At 46.7% G+C, this 23,955-nt stretch overlaps 1 protein-coding gene across 2 annotated transcripts; it reads left to right on the forward strand.

The window, feature by feature from the left end:
* Positions 1–14,308: 14,308 nt before the first annotated feature.
* Positions 14,309–21,425, forward strand: ANKRD40CL (ANKRD40 C-terminal like). Of its 2 annotated transcripts, XM_077852777.1 has the most exons (6): positions 14,309–14,446; positions 15,083–15,181; positions 15,454–15,591; positions 18,817–18,891; positions 19,482–19,666; positions 20,508–21,425. In XM_077852777.1, exons 3-6 carry the CDS (start codon positions 15,552–15,554, stop codon positions 20,649–20,651), a joined length of 444 nt encoding a protein of 147 aa, XP_077708903.1. In that variant the 5' UTR covers positions 14,309–14,446; positions 15,083–15,181; positions 15,454–15,551; the 3' UTR covers positions 20,652–21,425. The 2 variants fall into 2 exon arrangements, with proteins under 2 accessions (XP_077708903.1, XP_077708904.1); XM_077852778.1 differs by lacking the exon at positions 15,083–15,181 and having other exon boundaries at positions 14,318–14,446.
* Positions 21,426–23,955: the final 2,530 nt, after the last annotated feature.

The following is a 23,955-nucleotide window of genomic DNA, read 5'->3' on the forward strand; positions in this document are numbered from 1 at the left end:
AGGGAGGTCACATGGGCCAGACCATGGAGGGCTTTGTAGACTCTTAGAAGATGTCGACTATTCCTCTAAGTGAAATGAGTAGCTGAGGAGGTGTGATCCAACTGGATTGCATTAGTGCTGCTGGAAGGCAGATTCAAGGTGACACAGAGCAGGGAAACCTGGGGGCTTGGGGATGTCTCACTAATGAGACCAGGGTGGCCACCATGGAGGTGGGGAGAAGAGCTTAGAGGATTTGCAGAGGGACTGAAGTTGGGGGTGAGCCCAGGAGACGCAGCAGGAGTTCTGAGCTGAAGACAGCTCACAGACCCTGTCTGAACAGACTTGAAGTCCTGCCCAGAGGTTCTCCACTCTCTCCCTTCCCGCTGCACTGGCCTCTTTCTCATTCTACTAACTCATTCAATTCTTTCCTGCCCCAGGACCTCGGCACCTGCTATTGCATCTTTCCCCTTGATCTTTGCTTGGCTAAATCCCATCATGTGGTCACAGCTTAAAAGCACTTCACAGAGACCTTCCTGGGACCCCCCATTCACCCCTCTCTATATACTGTCTACCCTGTTAGTATTCCTCCTTCCACCCTGCTCTTTCCGTTTCTGGTGCTCATTGTAATAACATACATAATCTTGTGCTTACTGGTTTGATGTCTGTCTCCACTGGATCACAGAGAGCAGGGCCCCCCTTCCTAGCCAACCTCCAGAGACAGGCTGCCTGGATTCAAGTCTCCGTTCCTCCCATTGAAACCTGTGTGAATTTGCAAAAGCTACTAAACCATCTGGCCTCAGTTTCCTCCTTGAAAACATGGCGTCAACTTTAAGGGCAAGACCCAATGAGATCATTGACATAAAGCACTTAGCTCAGTGCCTGGGACTTTGTTCAATAAACGTTAGCTATTCCGCTAGCCATGAAAAGAAGCCTGGTGTAAGAATTATCTAGAAGCACGTAGTCTGTTTACATGATTTAACTCTACTTGGCAAGCTCTCCGAGTGGCATAAACAAGCAGCACTCCAGGTACCAGACTGCCTAGATGAGGCAGGTTTGAAACTGCCTCTTGGCAAATGCACATTTGGGGAAATAAGAGAGATGTATGGCATTTGTTGTTTTTGGTTGCTTAGCATCCAAATACCCATGGGGGGTGGGGCAGGAATCCCAGGAGGGGCGGGAGGCAGGGTTCCCCTACGGAAGCTCAGTAAGGCCAGACTCCCAGATCTCTGCCGACAGAGCTTGGCTACTCAACCTGGGCTCATCCCACCAATAACTTTGTCACTGATTGAGGGTCATGGAGAAGATGGGACCATTGAGATGTCACTCTTCGGGTGTTGGGGCACCAAGGCGCAGGGGAGGCTGCCATTCTCATTAGTCCTTCCCTGTGCGTCTCCTCCTGGCCTTCTTGGGTTCATGCCCAAATGGTGAGCCTCGTTCTCCAGCCTACCCTGTGACTCTATGGGCCACCCGTCATCCTTCCAGAAAATTCCTTTCAGGCTGTCATTAACTAGAGTTATTTTCTGTTGTTGTAACTGGGAACTCTGACTCGTCTACCCTCCCAAAAGGGGCTGAGCACCAACCCTCTGAAAACCTCCACTGTCACCCATCACCCTCGTCAACTCCACCCTACACATTACCAGGAGCACAAAAACTCCCCTGGAGTGCTGCAGGCCGTGAGTCACTCTGTACCTTACTCAGAGTACCCAGAAAGCAGGGGGAAAGGTGTGGCAGGCTGATATTTGGAAATATCAATCAGGCTTCTTTCCTGGTACATCATCCTGCCCTGCCCCACTACAAACAGTAGCAAGGATGTCTCCAGGGCAAGGCTGTTCCAGAAGTGGAGAGAAGCGAAAGGAGCTGGGTCTTGAACTTCAAAGCTGAGGTCCTTGCCATGCAAGAGCATGTTTCCTTCCCACCACTCCATCCCATTCTCTAGGCCGGAGACCCAACAGCATGGCTTGCCTGGGCAAAGAGGGCCTGAGGCAGCCCCCGCCCCCGTTTCCCACAGAAGTGGCTGAGAGAGGGTTCTGGGGCCAGAAGACTCCAGGAGTATGCATGATACAATGACCAAGGAGGCTGATGGAGCACGGGGCTTCTTGGTGGATGCTGGCAGGTGTAGGCACCATCGGGGGTGGTGCACCAGCACCAACAGCTGCCAGCAAAGAAGGGCCAGTGGGGCCCAAGCCCATGTTACAGAGGCCAACAGAGTGACCAAGACCAGAGCGCTTCTCTGACTGACAGCACTAGTTGGAACCCTGGGGAGAGGGGGAAACAAGGAAATCCAGAATTCTTTAAGAAAACGTTTCCACATGGGGATCCCTGGATGGCTCAGTGGTTGACCGCCTGCCTTCAGCCCAGGGCCTGTTCCTGGAGTCCCGGGATCGAGTCCCGTGTGGGGCTCCCTGCACGGAGCCTGCTTCTCCCTCTGTCTGTGTCTCTGCCTCTCTCTGTGTGTGTCTCTAATGAATAAATAAATAAAATATTTTTAAAAAAGAAAGAAAACGTCTCTACAGCATGCAACATGAAAAACTGAGATGGGAGTCAATCCGTTTTGGAGGGGCACCTGGGGGGTACAGCCGGTTAAACCATCAACTCTTGGTCTGCGCTGGCTCAGGACAGGATCTCGGGGGGCGGGGGCTGGGATCAAGCCCCGCATGGGGCGCTGCCCTCAGTGGGGGGGGGGGGGTTCCGCTGGAGATTCTCTCTCTCTCCCTCTGTCCCTCCCCCTGCTCGTGCAGGTTCTGTCTCTCTCAAATAAATAAATGTCTTTAAAAATAAAATAAAGCCAGTTACGGAAAATAAAAATGTCCACATATCCGACTGCAAAATTCCCTCCCTGCCCCCCTACAAAAGTACCCCACCTGTGGACCCCCCCATAGGCATTGCCCGAGGGAACAAGGGCTTATTTCAGGGGAGCTGCGGAGGCATTCCTGGCCCTCCGAAGCCTTGCTAGCAAACCTTGCATTTATTAGGCCCTGCTGTGCGCCAGGCACGGTGCTCAGCGGCGCACGCTTCTTTCCGAGCGAGGCCGGGCATCCTTCCGGCGCCCCGCGTGGGAAGCTGCTGGCGCCCGGGCCCGAGCGGAGGAGCCGCGGCGCGGGGCAGGTGTGCACGCGGCGGCTCCCGGCTCGCCCCGCCGGGAAAACTGCTCTGGGGCTTTAAACCCGAAGGTGTTGCTGGGAGCTGGGCGGCCTGGGAGGGACGAGGTGCGGCGCGCGGGGTCCAGGGGGGCCTCAGGCAGGCCCGGGGCGGCCCCTGCTGGACCAGACGAGCACAGCATCGGTGGCTCTGACCGCGCCCAGGGCGCCTGGCGGCGCGTGCGGGGGCGCAGGTGGGTTGCTGGAGGGGGGGGGGGGGAGGGCGGCCTGGACATCACTGGTTACCCCAGGGGGGCCCGTCTGCGGAGGAGCATCCTGTGAGGACAGACAGGAGGAGGCAAAGCCACCTTCTCTGAGCGCTGACCTCCGCTCAGATGCACAGGCGCATGCAAACCAAGGTCACGACCTTGAATTCAACTCAGAATTGCATGGGACAAAGCAGATCTCTTGATCATGCGGAGGGGGACCCCAGAGGATGCACTGTGCACCCAGTAACCTAACATAAAGACCTATGTCCATCAAGAAAGGGAAAGCCAACCCACAGGATGGGAGAAAATATTTGCAAATCATCAATCTGATGAGGGACTCGTGTTCATGATGCGTGCAAAACTGCCCTACGACTGGACAATGAAAAGTCAACCCAATTTAAAACGAGCGAAGAAAAAATAAATAAATAAAATGAGCAAAGGATTTGAATAGACGTTTCTCCAAAGAAGATGGACAATGGCCAAGAACAGGAAACGATGCTCATGTCATCAGGGAAATACAAAACCACAAAGAGGTCCGGCCACCACTTCACACCCACCAGAGCGGCTACAATTAAAAAGACAGGTATGAACAGGTATGAGCCAAGATGTGGATCAGTTGGAACCCTTTTACATTGCTAGTAACATTGTCAAATGGTGCAGCCACTTGGAGAACAGACTGGTAAGTTCCTCGAAATGTCAAACATACCTTATAACCGGGCAATTCCATTGCTGGTATATTAACTCAAGAGAGATTTTTTTTTTTTTTTTTTTTGAGAGAGAGAGAGAGAGTGCAAGACAATGAGTGGATGGGAGACAGGAAGAGGGAGAGAGAGAGAATCTTGAGGGGGATCCATGCCGAGCACCCAGCCAGATGCAGGGCTCCATCTCACAACCCTGAGATCATGACTTGAGATGAAATCAAAAGTCCTCCCCTGACTGAGCCACTGAAGTAACTCCCCAATTTTTAAAAATTAACACAACAAATCACATGGGCATCTGGGTGGCTCAGTCGGTTGAGCGCCAACTCTCGATTTTGTCTCAGGTCATGATCTTCGGGGTTGTGAGATGAAGCCCCGAGTCTGACTGCGTGCTCCACCTGGGGCCTGCTTAGGATTCTCTCTCCCCCTCTCCCTTTGCCCTTCCCTAAGCCTCATTTGCACACTCACTCACTAAATAAATAAATAAATAAATAAATAAATAAATAAATTTTAAAAATCAAAATAAAATAAACATGTCCACACAAAAACTTGCACCGGAATGTTTACAGCAGCAGTATTCATAATAGCTGAAACCTAACAGGGGTTGATGGTATAGTGGTGAGCATAGCTGCCTTCCATAATAGCCCCAAAGTGGAGACAACCCGATGTCCATCAACTGATGAATAAAATGTGTAACATCGCCACCCAGTGCAAAATTATTCAGCAACAAAAGGAGTGAAGTGCTGATACATTCTATAATATGAACTCTGAAAATATTATGCTAAGTGAAAGAAGCCAGACACAAAAGGCCACATATTACATGATTCCACTTCAAATGTCCAGAATAGGCACGCCCATGGAGACACAAAGTAGATTAGTGGTGGCCAGGGGCTGGGAGAGCCAGGAGCGACGACTAATGGGTACTGGATCTCTTCTTGTGGGATGGAAATGTTCTGAAATAAGACTCTGGTGATGGTTGTCCAACCTTGGAAATATACCAAAAAGCCCTGAATCGTACACCTTTAAGTGGGTAAATTTTATGGTATGTGAATTATGTTTTAATAAAGCTGCTATTAAAAAACATAAACGCGGTGCCTGGGTGTCTGGGTCGGTTAAGCATCTACCTTCAGCTTAGGTCATGATCTCAAGGTCCTGGGATTGAGCCCCTCACTGGGCTCCCTGCTCAGCAGGGAGTCTGCTTCTCCCTCTCCCTCTGTGCACTCACTCTCTGTCTCTCTCTCATCTCTGCCCCTCTCCCTCTCTGTCCCTCGGTGCACTCACTCTCTCTCTCAAGTAAATAAATAAATCTTTAAAAAATAAAAATAGACCAAAAAATATACAAAGAAAAACTGTAGAAAATGCATGGAAAAATTGACAAATGGAAACACCTCTTAGTCCTTAACAGATCAGATATTTAAGAAACAATGAAAAGAATCATGTTTCTCAGAAGCTACAAGGGCCGCCCATCCATTTATTTATTTATTTATTTATTTATTTATAATCTCTACACCCAATGTGGGGCTCAAACTCCTGACCCTGAGATCAAGAGTCACCCACTCTTCCGACTGAGCCAGCCAGGTGCCCCTCATCCAGTCCTTTATTCAACAAATTTATATTGAGCACCAATCATGTGCCAGGTATCATTCAAAGCCCTGGAGATACAGCTGTGGGGAACAGTGCAGGGGGTTCACTTATGTTCTAGAGGTAACATAATATTTATAAACATTTACAAAAATTGACTTAGGATGTGAAGGAAATCTCCATCAATTCCAAAAGAAATAGTACAGGCTGGTGATTTTTTATCACCACAATTGAGCACATAAGAAATAAATGAAGTAAAATAAAATCCTCCAACTGCTTAGAAACATTAATGCTCTCTCATAAACAACCTTATGTTCAAAGAGAACATGAAGACCCCATTGCAGAGCACTTGAAAAATGAGTTTATGCATGAAACAGACACATACATATCTACAGGATAACAGTTTTTCCAAGTACACTGTGAGAGTCTGAGCCAAAGGGGGGCTCCTCGTGATCACTGCTGTTATTTAACATTTTCCTGGAAGGAATGATCAATACTATTCTACAAGAGAACAAAATAAGAAGGGCCGTTGCTCACAAACAGCATCAGACTGGCAAAGATCGGAAAGATGAATTCCCATTGCTGCCAAGCACGGAGTGAAGCGAGCTCCAGCTGTCGTGTAAAAGGCATGGATTGGTAAAGTGTGTCCTGGCTTCAGTTCAGCAATCCTACTTCTGGAAAGTTTCCTGTAGGAAACATGAGTGTTCAGGTGGACCTCTTGCAAGGTCAGCATTGTGGACAAATCAGCGAAAACATTCCACAGCCACATTCTGGAATACTCTGAGACAGCCAGGAAAAGAAGGAGGTCTATAAATCGGTTGTTCTCTGGCAGGGGGCAATTTTGCCCCCAAGGGGACATTGGTAACACTTGGAAACCTTTATTATTATCATCATATGGTGGAGGATGGGCAGAGGCCAGGGTAGGCATCTGGTGGGCAGAGGCCAGGGATGCTGCTCATCCTACAGAGCACAGCACTGCTCCCAAGTACTGATCTGACCCTCCATATCCATGGTGCCAAAGTTGAGAAACCCTGGTATAAAGTAACAGGGAGAAATACCAACAAGGAATTGTGTATTTTTTTAAAAAGTTCAGAACCACATTTACATCATGATCCCATATTTTTTCTAAATATATTTATGCAGGTATGCACATAGAAAAAAATACTGGAAAATTCATCCCAAACTGCACATTCATTCACAATTCTTTCATTCATTCAACCAACACTGGGGACCAGGAATGGGGTGGGTGGGTTCCAGGCACCAGTCTGTTGCATGACCTGGGTACACATCAGGGAATAAAGCAGGGAAAATGTCTTCATGGGAACCCCGGGGTTCCTGGGAGGTGCCTGGGAGAACTGAATTTTCCTCTTTCCAGACTTTTGAGGTCTTGACCTTTTTTTTTTTTTTTTAAACCAGAAGCATTATATTATCTTGTAAACAAAAAACAACAAATACTATAGCAAACAACACACACACACAGATGCTGAGGGGAGGACACGAATGGGGCAGGGGGCTGGGTAGGTGCAGGAACACAAGTCAAAGCAGCAGGTGGACCGGGCAGGTGTTGGGACTCTCACTCCCAGCTTTTCCTGCTGCCTCTCCAAACCTCCTGGGGTGAAGGAGACCCCCACAACCCAAGAGAAATGCAGCAGGGGCAGCAGCTTGGGGAGTAGCCTGCAGAGGGCCCGGGCTACTCTTACCTGCTTAAACACTGTCCTGTGGTGGCACCTGATAGAGAGTCCTGCCACCCCAACAAGTTAAGCTCTTGGACTGGCTCTTGTTCCTTTCATCCTAAATTCAAATCCTCATATCCTGCAACCACCCTGGGGACTTCGCTCTTTCACCCAACCTGGTGGTCCAAGCACTACTCAGTGGTTAAATAGCCCACATGTCTGTCCAATGGAAAGCCAGCATCTTTCTCCAGGGAGCCATCTTGTTGATTCCAAGACCAAAGGAAAAGTATATATGGCCAAAGTAGTGCCCCTTCTCCCCAAGAGGAAGACAAAACAAAACAGCTGATGGAAGGTGGGGCCTGCAGGTAAAGGGTCTTTGGAAACAAACCCATCCTTGGACAACAAAGGCCCCTGTGCCTTCCTGCACCCTAGTGGGTATTCAAGGGCTTCATCTGAATTGGCTCAGGGCCACCAGAACTCCAGCCAGCAGTGACAATATACAGCAACAGATATGGAAAGTATTTTTGCATATTATATCCTTGAATTGTCCTCATAACTAGAACAGGTGGAATCATTATCAACGCCCATTGTATAGATGAAGAAACTGAGGCTCAAGGAGAAGTTAATCATCTATGGCCCCCCAACTCATAAGTAACAATGACTTCTCTTCCCACCCTCTCCTGGGCCCTCCTTTCCCAGTGCCCACATCCTTTGTACAGAACCAAAATGCCTTTTTAGCTGGATCACCAATCCTAGAAGCTAGCATGGATTTTTCCTCATTGATTTGACAGATACTTATGAGGGCCTACTAAGGGCCGAGTACTACTTAGTGGGTCCACAGCCTTATCTCCCAGGAGCAGGCATGTCCTGGAGTGAGCAGCCAAGGTCCTCCTGCCTGGGTGCTGGATTGGTAAGCACAGAAGGTGGGCTTGGGGGTCCCTGGGTGGCGCAGCAGTTTGACGCCTGCCTTTGGCCCAGGGCGCGATCCTGGAGACCCCGGATCGAATCCCACGTCGGGCTCCCAGTGCATGGAGCCTGCTTCTCCCTCTGCCTGTGTCTCTGCCTCTCTCTCTCTCTCTCTATCATAAATAAATAAAAATTTAAAAAAAAAATAAAAAAATAAAAAAAGAAGGTGGGCTTGGTTTCAGCCTCCTGCTCCCTTGCAGCCTCATGTCTATTCAGGTCCAGTGGTGGCACAACACCCCCGGGTCTTCTGGGGTTACCAGGAGCTCCCCACTGTCTTCTCCAGTGCACACAGGTGTGTGGGTGGGGGAGGCTCCATGAGCCTCCTTCTGGACCACCTTCCTTGATACCATACATTGAAAAATCTTTCTTCTTTTTTTTCAAAGGAATATACACAAGTAATTAAAATAGTAATAATAAAACAGCTTGCAAAGGAGGATCCCCAGCCTCAGGGAACCAGAATCTTTTACAATGGTCAGTATCCCTGCCTGACCTTTGCCTCTCCCCGCCACCCCCCAAGGAGTCATTATCTTTATTGTATGGGGAAGTTTAGAAGCCGCCCTTTGCTCTAGAGAGAGACACTGTCTCGAACTTCCAAGATTGTTCACTATACAAATATCCTTGAAAAAGTCCAAAGACAGCCAATGCCTATGCTCTATCTACTCACTGCATGCAAGAGACCTGTGAAGAATCTCCCAGCAATTAGAAAGTCCTACTAAATGATAAAGTCTAAACAATAGAAGAATGCAAAACGTGGCAAGATCTCAAGCTCCCACACTCCAGACCACTCTCCCCCTGCCCTAATCAGTCCAGGGCTGGGCAGCAGACAATTAGGCTGCCCCTACTTGCACCCCGGGTCCAGTGAAGTGTTCATTTGAACTAACCAGTCCGAGGGACGCCTGGGTGGCTCAGTGGTTGAGCGTCTGCCTTTGGCTCAGGTCATGATCCCAGGGTCCTGGGATCGAGTTCCGAATCAGATTCTCTACAGGGAGCCTGCTTCTCCCTCTGCCTGTGTCTCTGCCTCTCTCTCTGTATCTCTCATGAATAGATCAATAAAATCTTAAAAAGAACACAAACAACTAGCCAGTCCTAAATCTGCTTGGCCATTCTTCCCACGTAATAAAGTCTCTTGTCGACATTTCTCCCTTACTACCTCTGTCCCCCTGAGCCTGGTGCTTCTCTGTGTGCCACACCACGGCCCCTTCTTCTTGGGAACATTAACACTTGTTTCAGTGTTAGTGGTCCCCTAATCTCTTGGCCTCACCTCAATAATCATAAAACCCACATTCTAACACTCCATCTCTTACTCTCTGATTGGCAAAAATAACAAAGCTCGACAGCACCCTATGAGACCATGGGGAAGCAAGCGCTCTTATATGTGGCTGGTGGGAATGAGAAAGGGTCAGTATTAATGGAGGACAATGTGGTCATGTCTAACAAAAGTACATAGGCATTTACTCTTTGACCTTCCAGTCCTGCTTCTAGGAATCTACCCAGACAATATGCCCTCAACAGTAAAAAATACATAGGCAGATTACTAATTAAGGCATTGTCTGTAATTACAAAATATTGGAAATACGCTCAACACCTGTATGTAGGCAATTCATTGAATAGACTACAAAATACCCACACAGAGAAAGGAGATCTTTATGAACTGATATAAAATGATTTCCAGGGGCATCCGGCCAGCTCAGTCAAAAGAGCACGCAACTCTTGATCTCGGGGTTGTGAATCCAAGCCCCATATTGGGTGTAGAGATTACTTAAGAATAAAATCTTTAAAAATAAGGGTGTGTGAGTGGCTCAGTGGTGAGCATCTGCCTTGGGTTCGGGGCATGATCCAGGGTTCTGGGATCGAGTCCTGCAACAGGTTCCCTGCAGGGAGCCTGCTTCTCCCTCTGCCTATGTCTCTGATGCTGTGTGTCTCATGAATAAATAAATAACATTTTTTTAATCTTTAAAAATAAATAATTTCCAGATGGATTGTGAACAAAAAGCAAGGTAGAAAGCATATACGTAGTACCTTTGCTGTAAGAAAAAGAAATAGTAAGAAAATAGACATTCCTCTGGTTAATTCTGCCAAAAGAAACCTAGAAAAGATAGCTCAGAAACTAAGGAGATTAGTTTCCTACAGGAAATAGATGAGAGCAAAATGGAAGGGTTGGAAATGTTGGATGTCACTTCTATGAATATAAATTTCTGAATAGTTTTAACGTTTTTTTTAAGATATGGGGTTGATCTCACGACACTGAGAGTCGTGAGATCAACCAAGAGTCAGTTGTTTAACTGACTGCACATCCTAGGTGCCCCGAACCATATTCATATTTTACATACTCAAAAAGCATCAATGGGGATTGGGATGAACTCTAAAACACACACACAAACAATGAACCTAATTTCAAATAAGTGGCACTGGGACTATTTCCCATGTACTGTAGGATTAGCAGAGGAGTAAATATATTTAAGGGGGCCAGGAGCCAGATTTCCCACTGTTGGGAAAAAGAGTTGTAATATGGAACTGAAGAAAGTGGGGGGAGGGAGACCTGTGGGTGGGATAGAGCTGGAAATATCAGTCCTAAAACTTGTATCTTCGATTTATAAACACAGAAATGGATACAGATGTCTGTGTATATGTGTGCGTGAGTGGTTCCTGTTCTGTGCGCTCAAAGGCCCCCAAAGTATTCTTCTTGGCCTCCCTGCAGGAATGAGCACGCCTCTTCCTCCAACTAGAAGGAAACTGGCTCCTGGGAGAAGTGGTAGATTCCAGGCCTGGGGTGGGAACAGTACAAGTTGAACCCAGAATATCTTGGTGTGCCAGAAACAAAATAATGGCGATATGTCTCGGGATGTGGGAAACAGCTGGAGGCGCATACTGTATAAAGGTGGGATCATTTAAATATCAAAATAAATAACGAGAGGGACACCTGACTGGCTCAGTCAGCGGAGTGTGCAACTCTTGATCTCGGGGTTGTGAGTTCATTCAAGCCCCATGTTCAGTCTAGAGATAACTTAAAAAAATAAAATCTTTTGGGGCACCTGGGTGGCTCAGTCAGTTAAGTGCCTGACTAGGTTTCAGCTCAGGTCATGATCTCAGGGTCGTGATATCAGCCCCGACCAGGCTCCACACCCAGCACTTAAGATTCTCTCTCTCTCCCTCTGTCCATCCTCCCTAAAAACAAACAAACAAACAAATAAAATCCTTTAAAACAAAAACCATTAAAAAAATCACAGAAAAATTTAAAAATGATAGTAATGGATCATAACCCAATGAATAAAATAAGAATCCATGAGTCCATGCTGATGATGGGTGAATGAATGAGAAGGAAATCCCTTCCTTACAGTAAGAATACCAAATATATATGTAGAAAGAATAATGGGATTAGGGGCATCTGGGTAGCTCAGTTGGTTAAGTGTCCGACTCTTGATATCAGCTGGGGTTGTGATCTCAGGGTCCTGAGAAGGCTCCACGTTCAGTGGGGAGTCTGCCTGAGATTCTCTCTCCCTGTCCATCTGTACCTCCTCCCGCTCACACGCACACATGCTCGTTCTCTCTCTCTCTCTCTCTCAAGATATATGAGTAAAATTTAAAAAAAGAATAATGGAATTAGAGAATCACCATTGTGCAATCATTACAAGTCACTACTGATTCAAGCCAAAATCTTCAATGAATTTTAAATACTAAGAGGTGAAAATTTGAAAAATTTGGTTTCACAATATCTTCCCATAACATACATATGAATTGCAAAGAGAAAAAAACAAACCCTGCAATGGGAAAGCCTGGCAGATATCTCCTCTCACAAGTAGTTGAAGTCACCATCCCCTCCAATGGGACAAACGAACATGTGCCCCCATGTGATGCACTAAGAAAGACCTGCCGGCGTTTCTACAGTATTCCCACCAAAGGGCTTGATTTGAATCTATCATGAGGAGGCATCAGACAAAACCAGCTGAGGGACAAATGACAAAAATACTGGCTTGGACTCTTCAAAAACAAAGGCTGAAGAACTTTTCTGGATTAAAGAAATGTGTGAGATGTAAATGCAGGGCATGATCCTGAATTGAATCCTGGACCGGGACACACACACACAAATGCTAGAAAGGATGTTGTGAGTTAATTGAGTATGGGCTGCAGTCTAGGTAATGACATTATATCCATGCTAGATTTCCTGATTTTGATCCTCGTATTTTTCTAAAGATTTTATTTATTTATTTATTTGAGAGAGAGAGCTTGAGAGCATGAGCAGGGGGAGGAGCAGAGAGAGAGGGAGAAGCAGACTCCCCACAGGGAGCCTGACTTGGGGCTCAAACCCAGGACCCTGAGATCATGACCTAAGCTGAAGGCAGATGCTTAACCAGCTAAGCCACCCAGGCACCCCTCATCCTTGTACCTTGATATGGAAGAGAATATCCTTGATATTAGGAAATATAGCCTCAAGTCTTTAGGGATAAAGGAGCATGATATCTACAACTTACTTTCAAATGATTGGGGGGGAGGGGAAGGTGTGTTTGTGTGTGTGTGTATATTACATATACACATATACATGTATTCACATACTTAGAGAATATTTTTTTTTACTTAGAGAATATTAAAGCAAATGTGGCAAAATGTGAACCATTGATAAAAAGAGTATAGATTCTCTCAACTTTTTTTTTAAAGATTTTATTTATTTATTCATGAGAGGTACAGAGAGGCAGAGACATAGGCAGAGGGAGAAGCAGGCTCCCCATGGGGAACTCAGTGAGGGACTTGACCTCAGGACCTGAGCCATCATGGGGATCATGACCTGAGCCAAAGGCAGACACTCAACCACTGAGCCACCCAGGTGTCCCAATTCTTGCAATTCTTATGTCAGTTTGAAACTACGTAAAAATTACAAGCCACCCTCATACACAAAAAAGCTAATACATAAATAAAAGGGCCCACTAAGTGCCTATCATGAGTGCTTTTTCATGAATGAAAAAGATCCACCCCAAGGCTTGTGTGGTTGCCTCCCCATCAAGCAGTTTGTCTTCTTCTTAGCTAACTGACCCTGATGTTGAATGCCATTAGACTAGACTGGATTTTGGTTTTTGGTTTTTTAAATTTAATTTAGGGCAGCCTGGGTGGCTCAGCGGTTTAGTGCCGCCTTCAGCCCAGAGCATGATCCTGAAGACCCAGGATCAAGTCCCGCGTTGGGTTCCCTGCATGTAGCCTGCTTCTCCCTCTGCCTCTCTCTATCTCTCTCTGTGTGTATTTCATGAATAAATAAATAAAATGTTTTTTAAAAATAAATAATTTAATTAATTTATTTGAAAGAGAGAGAGAGTAGGAAAAGGAGCAGAGGAAGAGGGACAAGCAGACTCCCCAGTGAGCACGGAGCCCAACGTGGGGCTCGATCCAAGGATCCTGAGATCACGACCTGAGCCAAAACCGAGAGTCAGCTGCCCAACCGAATGAGCCACCCAGGTGCCCCACCATTAAACTGTTTAAACTAGAGCATGTAATATTTTGCTTGAAAACAGTTTTTTAAAAATTAATTGAAAGGGGAGTGCTTGGTTGCCTCAGTCAGTAGAGCATGTAACTCTCAACACTAGGGTTGTGGATTCGAGTCCCATATTGAATGTAGAGATAACTTAAAAAATTAAAATCTTGGGACGCCTGGGTGGCTCAGTGGTTGAGCGTCTGCCTTCTGCTCAGGGCGTGATCCTGGAGTCCTGGGATCGAGTCCCGCATCCGGCTCCCTGCATGGAGCCTGCTTCTCCCTCTGCCTGTGTCTCTGCCTCTCTGTGTGTGTCTCTCATGAATAAATAAATCTTTAAAAAAATTAAAATCTTTAAAAATGAATTAATTAGTTAAAATAAATTAGAAGGGGGAAAAAACCTCAAATGAGAAGAAAGTCAGTATCATAGAGTGATTCCATGAACGAATGAATCCATGAATGGGGAGTGAGTGAACGAGGGCAGAGCAGTAAGTGGGACCGGACGGAGCCCGCTGTCCAAGCCTGTTCATCTCCGGCCCCTCTGCCCCTCTAGGCCCTTTTTATGGCTGACCACACCCCGGCAGCCAGGCTGGCCAAAGTGCATGTTCCTCCCCGTTCTCGGGAGGTGAGGCCGGGCAGATCCCGACGGCTTCCTCCGCGGCTAGAGCCCCACCTTCCTCCATTCCCCACAGGAAGGGCGCTGGGGAGGCAGCGTCAGGCTGGTGACTGGGAGCCCGGGTGCCCGTCGGTGAGCATTTCCCTTTCTTGTATCTCTGCTCCCCCTCTGTCCCCTTGAGCAGTTGGACCAGATCGGTGGTTCTCGACTTGGGCCACACATTAAGATCAGCTGGGGATCTTTTAAGAATTTCAGAGCCCAGAAGGCTCCCCAGACCCACACTATGTTGGACTCTTCAGAGGGTGGAACCCAGGCCCCCATGGTTTTTAGGGCTTCCCGGGTGACTCCAAGGCTCCTGTCACTGGAGGGTTAAATGAAATGCGAGAGTCATCACCAGACCCATGGGTTCCTCTCCTCAACACCCCCTGGAGGCAGCAGCTCTTTCTCGGACTTTGCCCAGCTCCACACACCCTTCACCAAACCTTCTGCTCTGGCCCCCAGACTTCACTTTTTTTTTTCTATGATTTTATTTATTTATTCATGAGAGACACACAGAGAGGCAGAGACACAGGCAAAGAGAGAAGCAGACTCACGGCGGCGGGGGCGGGGGGGGGGGGGAGATCATGCCCTGAGCCAAAGGCAGACGCTGAGCCACCGGGTGCCCCCAAATTCACCATTTTTATGTTTAAAATAAAAGGATCTGGGATCATGGCCAAGGCAGTCTCCCAGGTATGGGCTGGGGTCTTCCTGCTTTCTTGTCACTCACAGCTGCTGAGGACGGGGTTGAGAGAAAAGGGAGAGAATTGGGGAGGATGGAGAGCCTGTTGGAGCCAAGAACCTAAACGTTTGGCTTTTCTTCTCCCTGAGGTAGGATCTTGCTAACCTTTTCCATGGAGGGTGAACCCTGCCCGGGTCTAGCTGGGGGCCAGTGGCTGACCTTCCTGGGGGGCACGTTCCCTTGGGTGAGCCCTATTAGCCTCCGGTGTCACCGGGTGGACACAGACCAAGGAGGGAGGAGGGAGCCATGAACTTCCCTTGCACCATCCCGTGCCCCTGAGTCTTACTTGGCCCATCTATGAAATAGGCACCCCCTGCCCCATCTCACCAGGCCAGTTACAGACCACATTGTTTCACTGCAGACTGATGCACTGAGTTTCTGAAGGTGCTTCCTACATGGTTGGGAACTTGTGCATATATGTGAGAGGGGATACTTATCTGAGGGACAACAGAGCTGACCATGGCTGAACCCCAACAGGATGTGAGCGAGAAGTCAGCAGGTGAGTCTGGAAGTCCTGTCTCCCATGTGGTCCTCAAAGATTTGGGAGGGGCCTGAGGGAGGTACAGGGGGGATGCTGCAGCCTGTATGGCCAGTGGCCCTCCCCAGCTCTGCCACCGGTGAGGCCAGGAGCAGAGCAAGTGGACGGAGCATCCTTTAGGGGGAAGCACATATCAGTAGCTGTGATGAAGAGCAGTAGCAGCCAGTGGTTTCTGGCGCTCACTTCTCTGCTTCTTACAACCTCGCAAGGCAGAGGTTTATGAATCCCATTTTCCAGATCAGAGAACTGAAGCTCAGAGAGGTTAAGTAACCTAACAAGTCACTGCCACTGTGGCAGAGGAAAACTTCAAACCCGGATCCGCCTGACTTCAAAGGGGGGTCGTGCTTTCTGACCTCCACGAGACCCTGGCCACACACAGAGGATCCTAATCTGACAGGTTCATCAGAGAGGAACATGCTTTTACAGCAGGCCAGGCTGGGGGAGGTTCTGATACTCTGTGTGGGGTGAGTGGTGGAGGGGCAGGAAATGCATCATTTCAGATCGGGTACCAGAGGCTCGCTCTTCCTTTCTTTTTTTGTGAGAGACACAGAGAGGCAGAAACACAGGCAGAGGGAGAAGCAGGCTCCTCGAGGGGAGCCCGATGCAGGATTCAAACCCAGGACCCCAGGATCAAGACCTGAACGGAAGGCAGATGGTCAACCACTAAGCCTCTTAGAGCCCTGGGTGCCAGAGGCTCTGAAAGGCTTCCCAGGAGAGGGGCTCGTTCCGTGGCCCAGAATGCAGAGCACAGAGGAGACTGCAGATCCTGCTGCCCTGGGAGAGGCTGGGGAGAGACTGGGCAGTGGAGAGAGTACTTTCTGAGCATGGAGCAAGGCTGGCTTCTTGGGTCTGCAATCACAGCAGCTGTGCAGGGCTCCACATTTAGAAAAGGTCACACATTTGGGATTAAAAGCTCTGTGGTCGCTGGCTTGACATTTTATTTATTTAAAAAAATATTTTATTTAAATTCAATTTGCCAACATAGAGTATAACACCCACTGCTCAACCCTTCAAGTGCCCTATGGCTTGACATTTTACATAATTTTATCTTGTCTATTTTGTAAGTGAAGCCAGCCAGGACGATGGAGCATGTGCTGGGGGAGTGGGAGCTGGGAGCCTTGACCCCTGCATGTGCATGCGCTCCCACTCCCCATCCCTACCAGAGTCCTCGTTCTGTTGTCCCCTTCAGCCCCTGGCAGGCACTCAAGTAAGGGTCCCAGTTGAGGCTGGAAAGGCAGGGCATGCTCCAAGGGTGACAGGCAGGATAAGAGGCAGGAGCTTCTCCCCAACCCCCAGCCAGATACAGATGGGTGCAGGTGGGGAGGTGGTGATTCCTGGGGGAGTCGCCCATCTGCCATGGGTTAGGGATGTGGCTTTGGGGAAGCTGTTTTGCACACCTTCCTTTTGCTCTGGGCCCCACTGGTGTAGCGGGCCTTGGTCACATCCATGTCCTGCCATCTACTCATGGGATAGGCTCAAGCAAGTTACTTTACCTCCTTTCAGCCTTAATTTTCTTATCTGAAATGGGAATGTCAACACCCCAAAGGATTTTTTTTTTTTTTGAGGATAGTGAGGTTTCTATTTTTGGTTTTTTTCCAAAATGCAAATATGATTATGACAGCCTCGGGCTGAGAACTATCTAAGGCTTGGTTGGTGTTTTAGAATAAAAACAAAAACCTCTCACCTGGTCTAGTGCTTTCCAATAACAGTATCACGTAAACCACGTAGATATTTAAAAATTTCCTCGTGACCACATTTTAAAAAGCCAAGACAGGTGAAAATAATTTTAATATAGCTACTTCCCTTAATACATCAAAATTATCATTTTCACATACAACCAGTATTAAAAAGTACACATTTCACTTCTTTTCCTGTTTTTAAATTGTATTTAGGGACACCTGGGTGGCTCAGAGGTTAAGCATCTATCTGCCTTTAGCTCAGGGAGTGATTTGGAGTCCCAGAATGGAGTCCCATGTTGGGCTCCCTGCATGGACCCTGCCTTCTCCCTCTGCCTGTGTCTCTGCCTATCTCTCATGAATAAATAAATAAAATCTTTAAAAAAATAAAATTGTATTTAAAATTGTATTTTATGTATTTATCTCATTTCTTGTGGCTAGTGACTACTCAGTTGGACGGCCCAGGCCGCCCGGCCACAATCCCACGACCCTGTGGCAGCCTGCCCCACCTCACACCGGCCCTCCATGGTCTCTGCCCCACAGCCTTTCCTTCCTCAAAAGCTCCACTCCACCCACCCACAGGTTCCTGTTGCTGTTTCTAGCCCCAGGAATCTCATCTCTTCTTTTCCCCCTGGATCTAGTGAAGCCCAGCCCTCAGGGTGCTCTTCCTTGACCCCTTTCCATGCCTTCATGCTATATTGTGTCTCTGGCCTCATCATCCCCCGCAGTTGTAATGTCATGTTTACTTGAGGTCACTTGACCAGAATCTACCTCTCCTCTAGTTTTGCCAACTCTAGGATAGAGACCACTATGGGCTGTTGTAGTGGCAGCTCTAATCCTGTCCCCAGGACTTAGCACAGGGCCTGGTGCAGAGAGGGCTCCCTCATAGAGCAGGGCGGATGCAGTGAGAAGGGGAAAGGCCTGCCCCCCGGTAAGCACTCTTCCCTTCCCTCTGGTTGAGAAGATGCCTTAGAAAGGGACTGCACCCGCTGGAGAATTGGGGACGCGAGGCACTCAGTGCCCAAAATATTTAAGTAGAAACTTGAGTTAAGCACACAGATTATAAATATTTCTTCCCCAGATTACATACCACTTAAAAATAGCATCTCAGCTCCTTTGCATGATTTGGGCCGTGATGAACAAAAATCACTCTTCAAGTCTGAACATAATTACTGCCCTTTTCGTGACTTGGCTTTTCCCTTGAGGAGGCGGGACAGGGGAGCAGGAAGTGGAGAAGGGGCATCATCCCAGCTTAACTGGCAGAGCTGGAGGAGAGCCAAACGCTGAGGGGCTGTGGTTTCTCAACGCTTTTTTTTTTTTTTTTAAGATTTTATTTGAGAAAGCACAAGAGGCAGGAGGGGCAGAGAAAGCAGCAGACCCCCCCACTAAGCAGGGAACCCAGCGAGGAGCATGATCCCAGGATGAGATCATGATTTGAGCTGAAAACAGCAGGTGCTTAACCGACTGAACCACACAGATGCCCCCAATGCTTTCTTTTTCTCTTTCCCAGGTGAATATAAACAAGGTTTGGATCCACAGCTGCCTACCGATCCAGGGGATGGCAGACCTGAGAACACCTGCGTAGGTGAGGACTCAGCCCCAAGACCATGTGGCAAAGCCAAACGCATTCCTTGGGTTCTTCTGCCTTCAAACAATGCTTCTCCTTCTTGGGACAGTGAGTGTGAAGATTCACTCAACACCACTGTCCGCCTCCCAACAAAAGATGGTGCAATTATCCTGTTTCTCAGACCCTATCTGTCACCTTGAAGTCCCAGGAATGTGTGTGTGTGGGGGGTGCAATAGGAATCACACAGAATCCTCTGCACCTCAACACAACTGCTTCTCTAGGATACAGAGCCCGAGGTCTCAACATTTCCTTGAAGCTTTCCAAACAACCGAGTTCAAACACCTACCATGTACATTATTGAATATTTTCAATACTATCCCGCCTTCAAACTGCAAGCTTTTTGGTGAGCATAATGGACGTCCACCCCAGAGCTTGCCCAACACCCCAAGAAAAGCCTCAGATAATTTGAAGTTTATATATACCAATCAAAGCTGCAAAGCTGCACGTCTACTCATTATTCAGTTCTTGGGATGACCTATGCGGTAAGAATGGATGAGGTCAACTGAAAGGCTTTAAATTGGTATTTTCTTTTGCAAATGAATTTGCAGGTGATCTAGAGCTGGTGCTGAAAGTCAGAATTCAGAGTCCCAGAGAAAATGACTTCATTGAAGTTGAACTGAACCGAGAAGAGCTGAGTTACCAGAATCTACTAAAAACCAGTTGCTGTGAACTGGGGATTGAACCAGAGCAAGTGAAGACCATCAGAAAGCTACCAAACACACTGCTCAGGAAGGTAGGGTTTGCAAGTCTCTCAATGCAGACTGGGTTCTAAATGGGCAAAATTCATGTTTTGTGAAGCTAATCATTTAGCCTTTGCATTTCTAATGCAAAAACAAATTCAAGACACTGGGAAACTCTGGCTGCAAGAGAGCCAAACATGGTAGCTATGAAATTCTCAATCCGGTGTTTTTACCGATTTGCACACCTGAATTATAAGCCCTTTAAAAGGGTCTGAATTATAACCAATGCCCAAATTGAAGACTCAGTTCAATGCATATGGCCCCTTCCACCTCTGCAAACCTGGCTGGTTGACAGTAAATGGCATGGTCCCCGGGAAGGAAAAAAGACTAACTTACTACCTTTATTTGCTTACAACAGTTCAGCCTTTGTAATCTCATGAAACAAAGTTGTTTTGCATCTTTATCGATATTTCAGATTCAAAATATAGATCTCTATTTTTAATTTCAGAAGGAAAAAAAATTTCATTTCTCTGGACACTTTATTTAAAAAGCTTTCAGAATGCTTTTAACAATTCTCATTGATGCCATGGCTAATAGTATTTTCATTGTAAAGGAACAGCAGGATGATTGTATTTTCCAGATTTTTTTTTAATGCCCTTTTCTTTAGCAGTATCAATCTGCTATATAGTCCCCTTAGAAACCTACAATACAGACCAAAAAAAGAACAAAAACAAAAACTTCTCAACTGCTACCTCAGTTTACCACAAATAGAGAAACCGATACAGTAATATCCCGAGTTTAGGCAAGAATCCCAAAATGCTGGCCATTATTTTTAACCTTAATAATTTCACATGCTACTTATAAACCACCATATAATTTCTTTTACATGTTAAGGACAAAGACATTCTAAGACTACGGGACTTTCAGGAAATAGAACTCATTTTAATGAAAAATGGAAGCTCTGAATTAGAAGAATACACACCATCCCTGATAGAGAAGCCCTGCTACAACAGCAATGCTGCAAAACTAACCTATTAGAAAAATTCTGGAAATGAAACACTGGAATCCATGTTTTGTAAATAACCAAGTGGGAATGCATGTACCGGTTTGCTAACTTCATCTGTATACTTTGGAAAATTGTTCCCTTGATTCAGACTTCTCTGGGCAGGGAGAAATTTCAAAGTGCTTTGACAGAGCTTTTTTTTTTTTTTTTTAACTGTATAGTATGATACTTATCCCAAGTTTATTTTGTAGAGTTGTACCTCAATCCTGATCAGGCATAGGTATTTACTACTAAGGTTCAGTCAGGATGAATAGCTGAGGTCTGTTCGTGTGAACTGCCCCAGGGCAGGGTAAGCTGATAGAGCTGGGAAAGCCAAGACCCCCTCGTTCAATCGGTGCTCCACTTTAAAAAGATTTTTAGTAATCTCTACACCGAATGTGGGGCTCAAACTCACAACCTTGAGATCCATTCACCGGATCCTCCCACCTTGAGCCAGCCAGGCAACACCCCTCCCAGCCCCCACTGGTGCTCCATTTTTAAAAGCATGTCACACCACCGGGGCACCTGGGTGCTACAGTCAGTTAAGTGTCCAACTCTTGGTTTTAGCTGAGGTCAGGTCAGGGTCCTGGGATTGAGCCCCATGTTGGGCTCTAGGCTGTGTGGAGTCTTAAGATTCTCCTCTGCATCTGTCCCTCCCAATCTCACTCTAAAATAAAAAATATCTTAAGGAAAAAATTTAAAAAGCATGTCCCACATATCACATAATTTCCTTACACTTTTAAACTTGCCTATAAAATAGCAGGACTTAATATGACTTGAGTTACCACTGAGGCCATTTTTAACATAACTTGTAGAACAGCCAAGATACAGCTCACAGCACTAAACTCTGCTAATCAGATAAAGAAAACAAAGTTGGTACCCTTACCAACAACTAGCTCAAAGCTAGACTCCTCCTACCATAATACCTAGAATCCTTCTGGGTCCACTAGCCCAAACTTCTAGTTAAGAACTGCTGGAATTGGGGCAGCCCAGGTGGCTCAGCGGTTTAGCGCCGCCTTCTGCCCAGGGTGTGATCCTAGAGACCCGGGATCGAGTCCTACATCGGGCTCCCTGCAAGGAGCCTGCTTCTTTCTCTGCCTCTCTCTTATGAATAAATAAAAATCTTAAAAAAACAAAAAACTGCTGGAATAGGGGGCACCTGGGTGGCTCAGTTGGTTAAGCATCTGATTTCGGCTCAGGTCATGATCTTGGTGCCCAGTGATGGGCTCCCTGCTCAGCGGGGGTTCTGCTTGTCCCTCTCCCTGTGCCCCTTGTTGCTCATTCTCTCTCGAATAAACAAAATATTAAAAGAAAAAAAACTGCTGGTACTTTGGAGGCACTCAGCTAGCTGCTTGACCCCATTTACCCACTTAACACAGACCATAGAGTCACTTGTCTTCAGTTATTATTCCTGGACTCTTTTAATTCTCATGGAACTGAGCAATAAAATACCAGCGCCCCTTCTGGGGAAGCAATGTCGTCTCCCTCAGCAAGCACATTAATAGGTCACCATGGCCTCCTCTCCAAATTCTCAATACCTCAGCTTTGATGAAGTGTGGGGGACACACCAACACTACACTAACACCCAACTAAGTAAGGCTTTATTTATTTATTTTTTTAAGTAAGGCTTTAAAAAGCATGGGTACAGGGACACTTGGGTGACTCAGCAGTTGAGCATCTGTTTTTGGCCCAGGGCGTGATCCTGGAGTTCCAGGATTGAGTCCCACAATGGGCTCCCTACATGGAGCCTGCTTCTCCCTCTGCCTCATGAATAAACAAAATCTTTTACACACACACACACACACACACACACAAGACCTGAATGTGCAATTTGCTTAATACCCGTGGACCTCTTTGGGTGGGAGCATCTCAGCTTGAAATATAAGCTCATTACCAAAGGCACAGGTTTTCAAAAGACAATATATCCCCTAATGCAAGCCCATTTCACATAAGTGCCTTTCCACTGCCACAGGACGATGGACGGGATCAACCCCCAAGTGCCACTTCCCTAAGGTACCTGAGTAAGGAAAATTTGGGCAGGAGCTCAGGATTGACTGTTAGTGGGCCCAAATCACCCTTTGTGGGGAAGTGAGATTTTAGGTGGCGTTTTTAGGTGAACACGGTAGAATAAATTTGAAAAAAATGACTGTTGGGAGGAAAGCTTACACTATGTGGATAGCAGAACCTAATGCTGCCTCATGGTTAATTACCGCAATTCAACAGGGGCAGCAATTTATCACCAGGCTGTTGAGCAAATTCAATATCCACTCAAACACAGTTTGCACAACAAAAATTATAAAAACTTATATCCTGTAACAAACATGAATGGTCTTAAGGCTGAAGATTAAAATTTGAGACTTCAAGAGTAACTTTCATTGTAATTTATACTTCATGCAGAGATTGTGGAAACTAATTTCTGAAGGTACAATTCCACTGCCTACAATTCCACTGGACTTTCACAACAATGTCATTTTAAGATTTTTAAGTCATTGAAATCAATCAGGTACTATAATGCTTATCCTAAAAGATTCCAGAACACATGCAGGTTAAAACATGGAATGATCTAGAATTCTCCTGTCATTCACAATCTACGTTCATTTACAATGAGGTGTCTGGTAGTGCCCCCTTCCATCCCTCAGAGCAGAAGTCCTTCCTGTACAGCTCACAGGCCTGACAGATGCCACCATGAGAAGGTGGCAGTGTTCCTCTTTTGCTCACCAATCTATCCAAGGTATCAGAATAGTACCTGGCACATCAGCACTTGGGGATACACAGAATGAACCTAGGGCTAGGCCCTAAACTCCCACTAGGGGATTAAAGGCTGGCTGGGAGGCCACAGTTGGGGGTAAGAGGTCCACTCCTGATGCAGGTGAATTTTATGCACCCGCAGATACATTTCTACTTTCAATGACTTCCCTTTTAAAGTGTGAACATCTAACACTTCACAGTACCCCTCATTAAGAGAACAAGGCCAAAATGGAACTGCCCCTCTGATCTGACAATCTAATTTGAACAGGAGAAGGCTGTCCTGACCATGGGCCAGGAGTACTGTTCTTCTCACTCAGTAGTTCCCTTTCTGGAAGGCCGTGAATTTGCAAGAAACGTACAGCAGAACAAAAGCAGTAGCTCCCCCGCTGACACCCAAATGAAAATTATGTAAAGACAAAAATAACTGATGACAAAGAAAAAACACTTAGGTTCAGCTTCTAGCTTTTAAAGAACTACAATTAAGGTCCTAAATCTGGTGCTCAAGAAGCCGAACCTTTTACACACCTGCCAGTCATGAAAAGAGGATAAATT

Source organism: Canis aureus, chromosome 16 (genome assembly GCF_053574225.1).
Source record: "Canis aureus isolate CA01 chromosome 16, VMU_Caureus_v.1.0, whole genome shotgun sequence".
NCBI lineage: Eukaryota > Metazoa > Chordata > Mammalia > Carnivora > Canidae > Canis > Canis aureus.

What these genes read in the sequence shown, in the direction of transcription:
- ANKRD40CL (XM_077852777.1), top strand. Translation starts at nt 15,552, where the DNA reads ATGGCTGAACCCCAACAGGATGTGAGCGAGAAGTCAGCAG. An exon ending in TGTGAGCGAGAAGTCAGCAG is followed by an intron (nt 15,592 to 18,816) that starts GTGAGTCTGGAA and finishes TCTCTTTCCCAG; the next exon opens with GTGAATATAAACAAGGTTTG. An exon ending in ACCTGAGAACACCTGCGTAG is followed by an intron (nt 18,892 to 19,481) that starts GTGAGGACTCAG and finishes ATGAATTTGCAG; the next exon opens with GTGATCTAGAGCTGGTGCTG.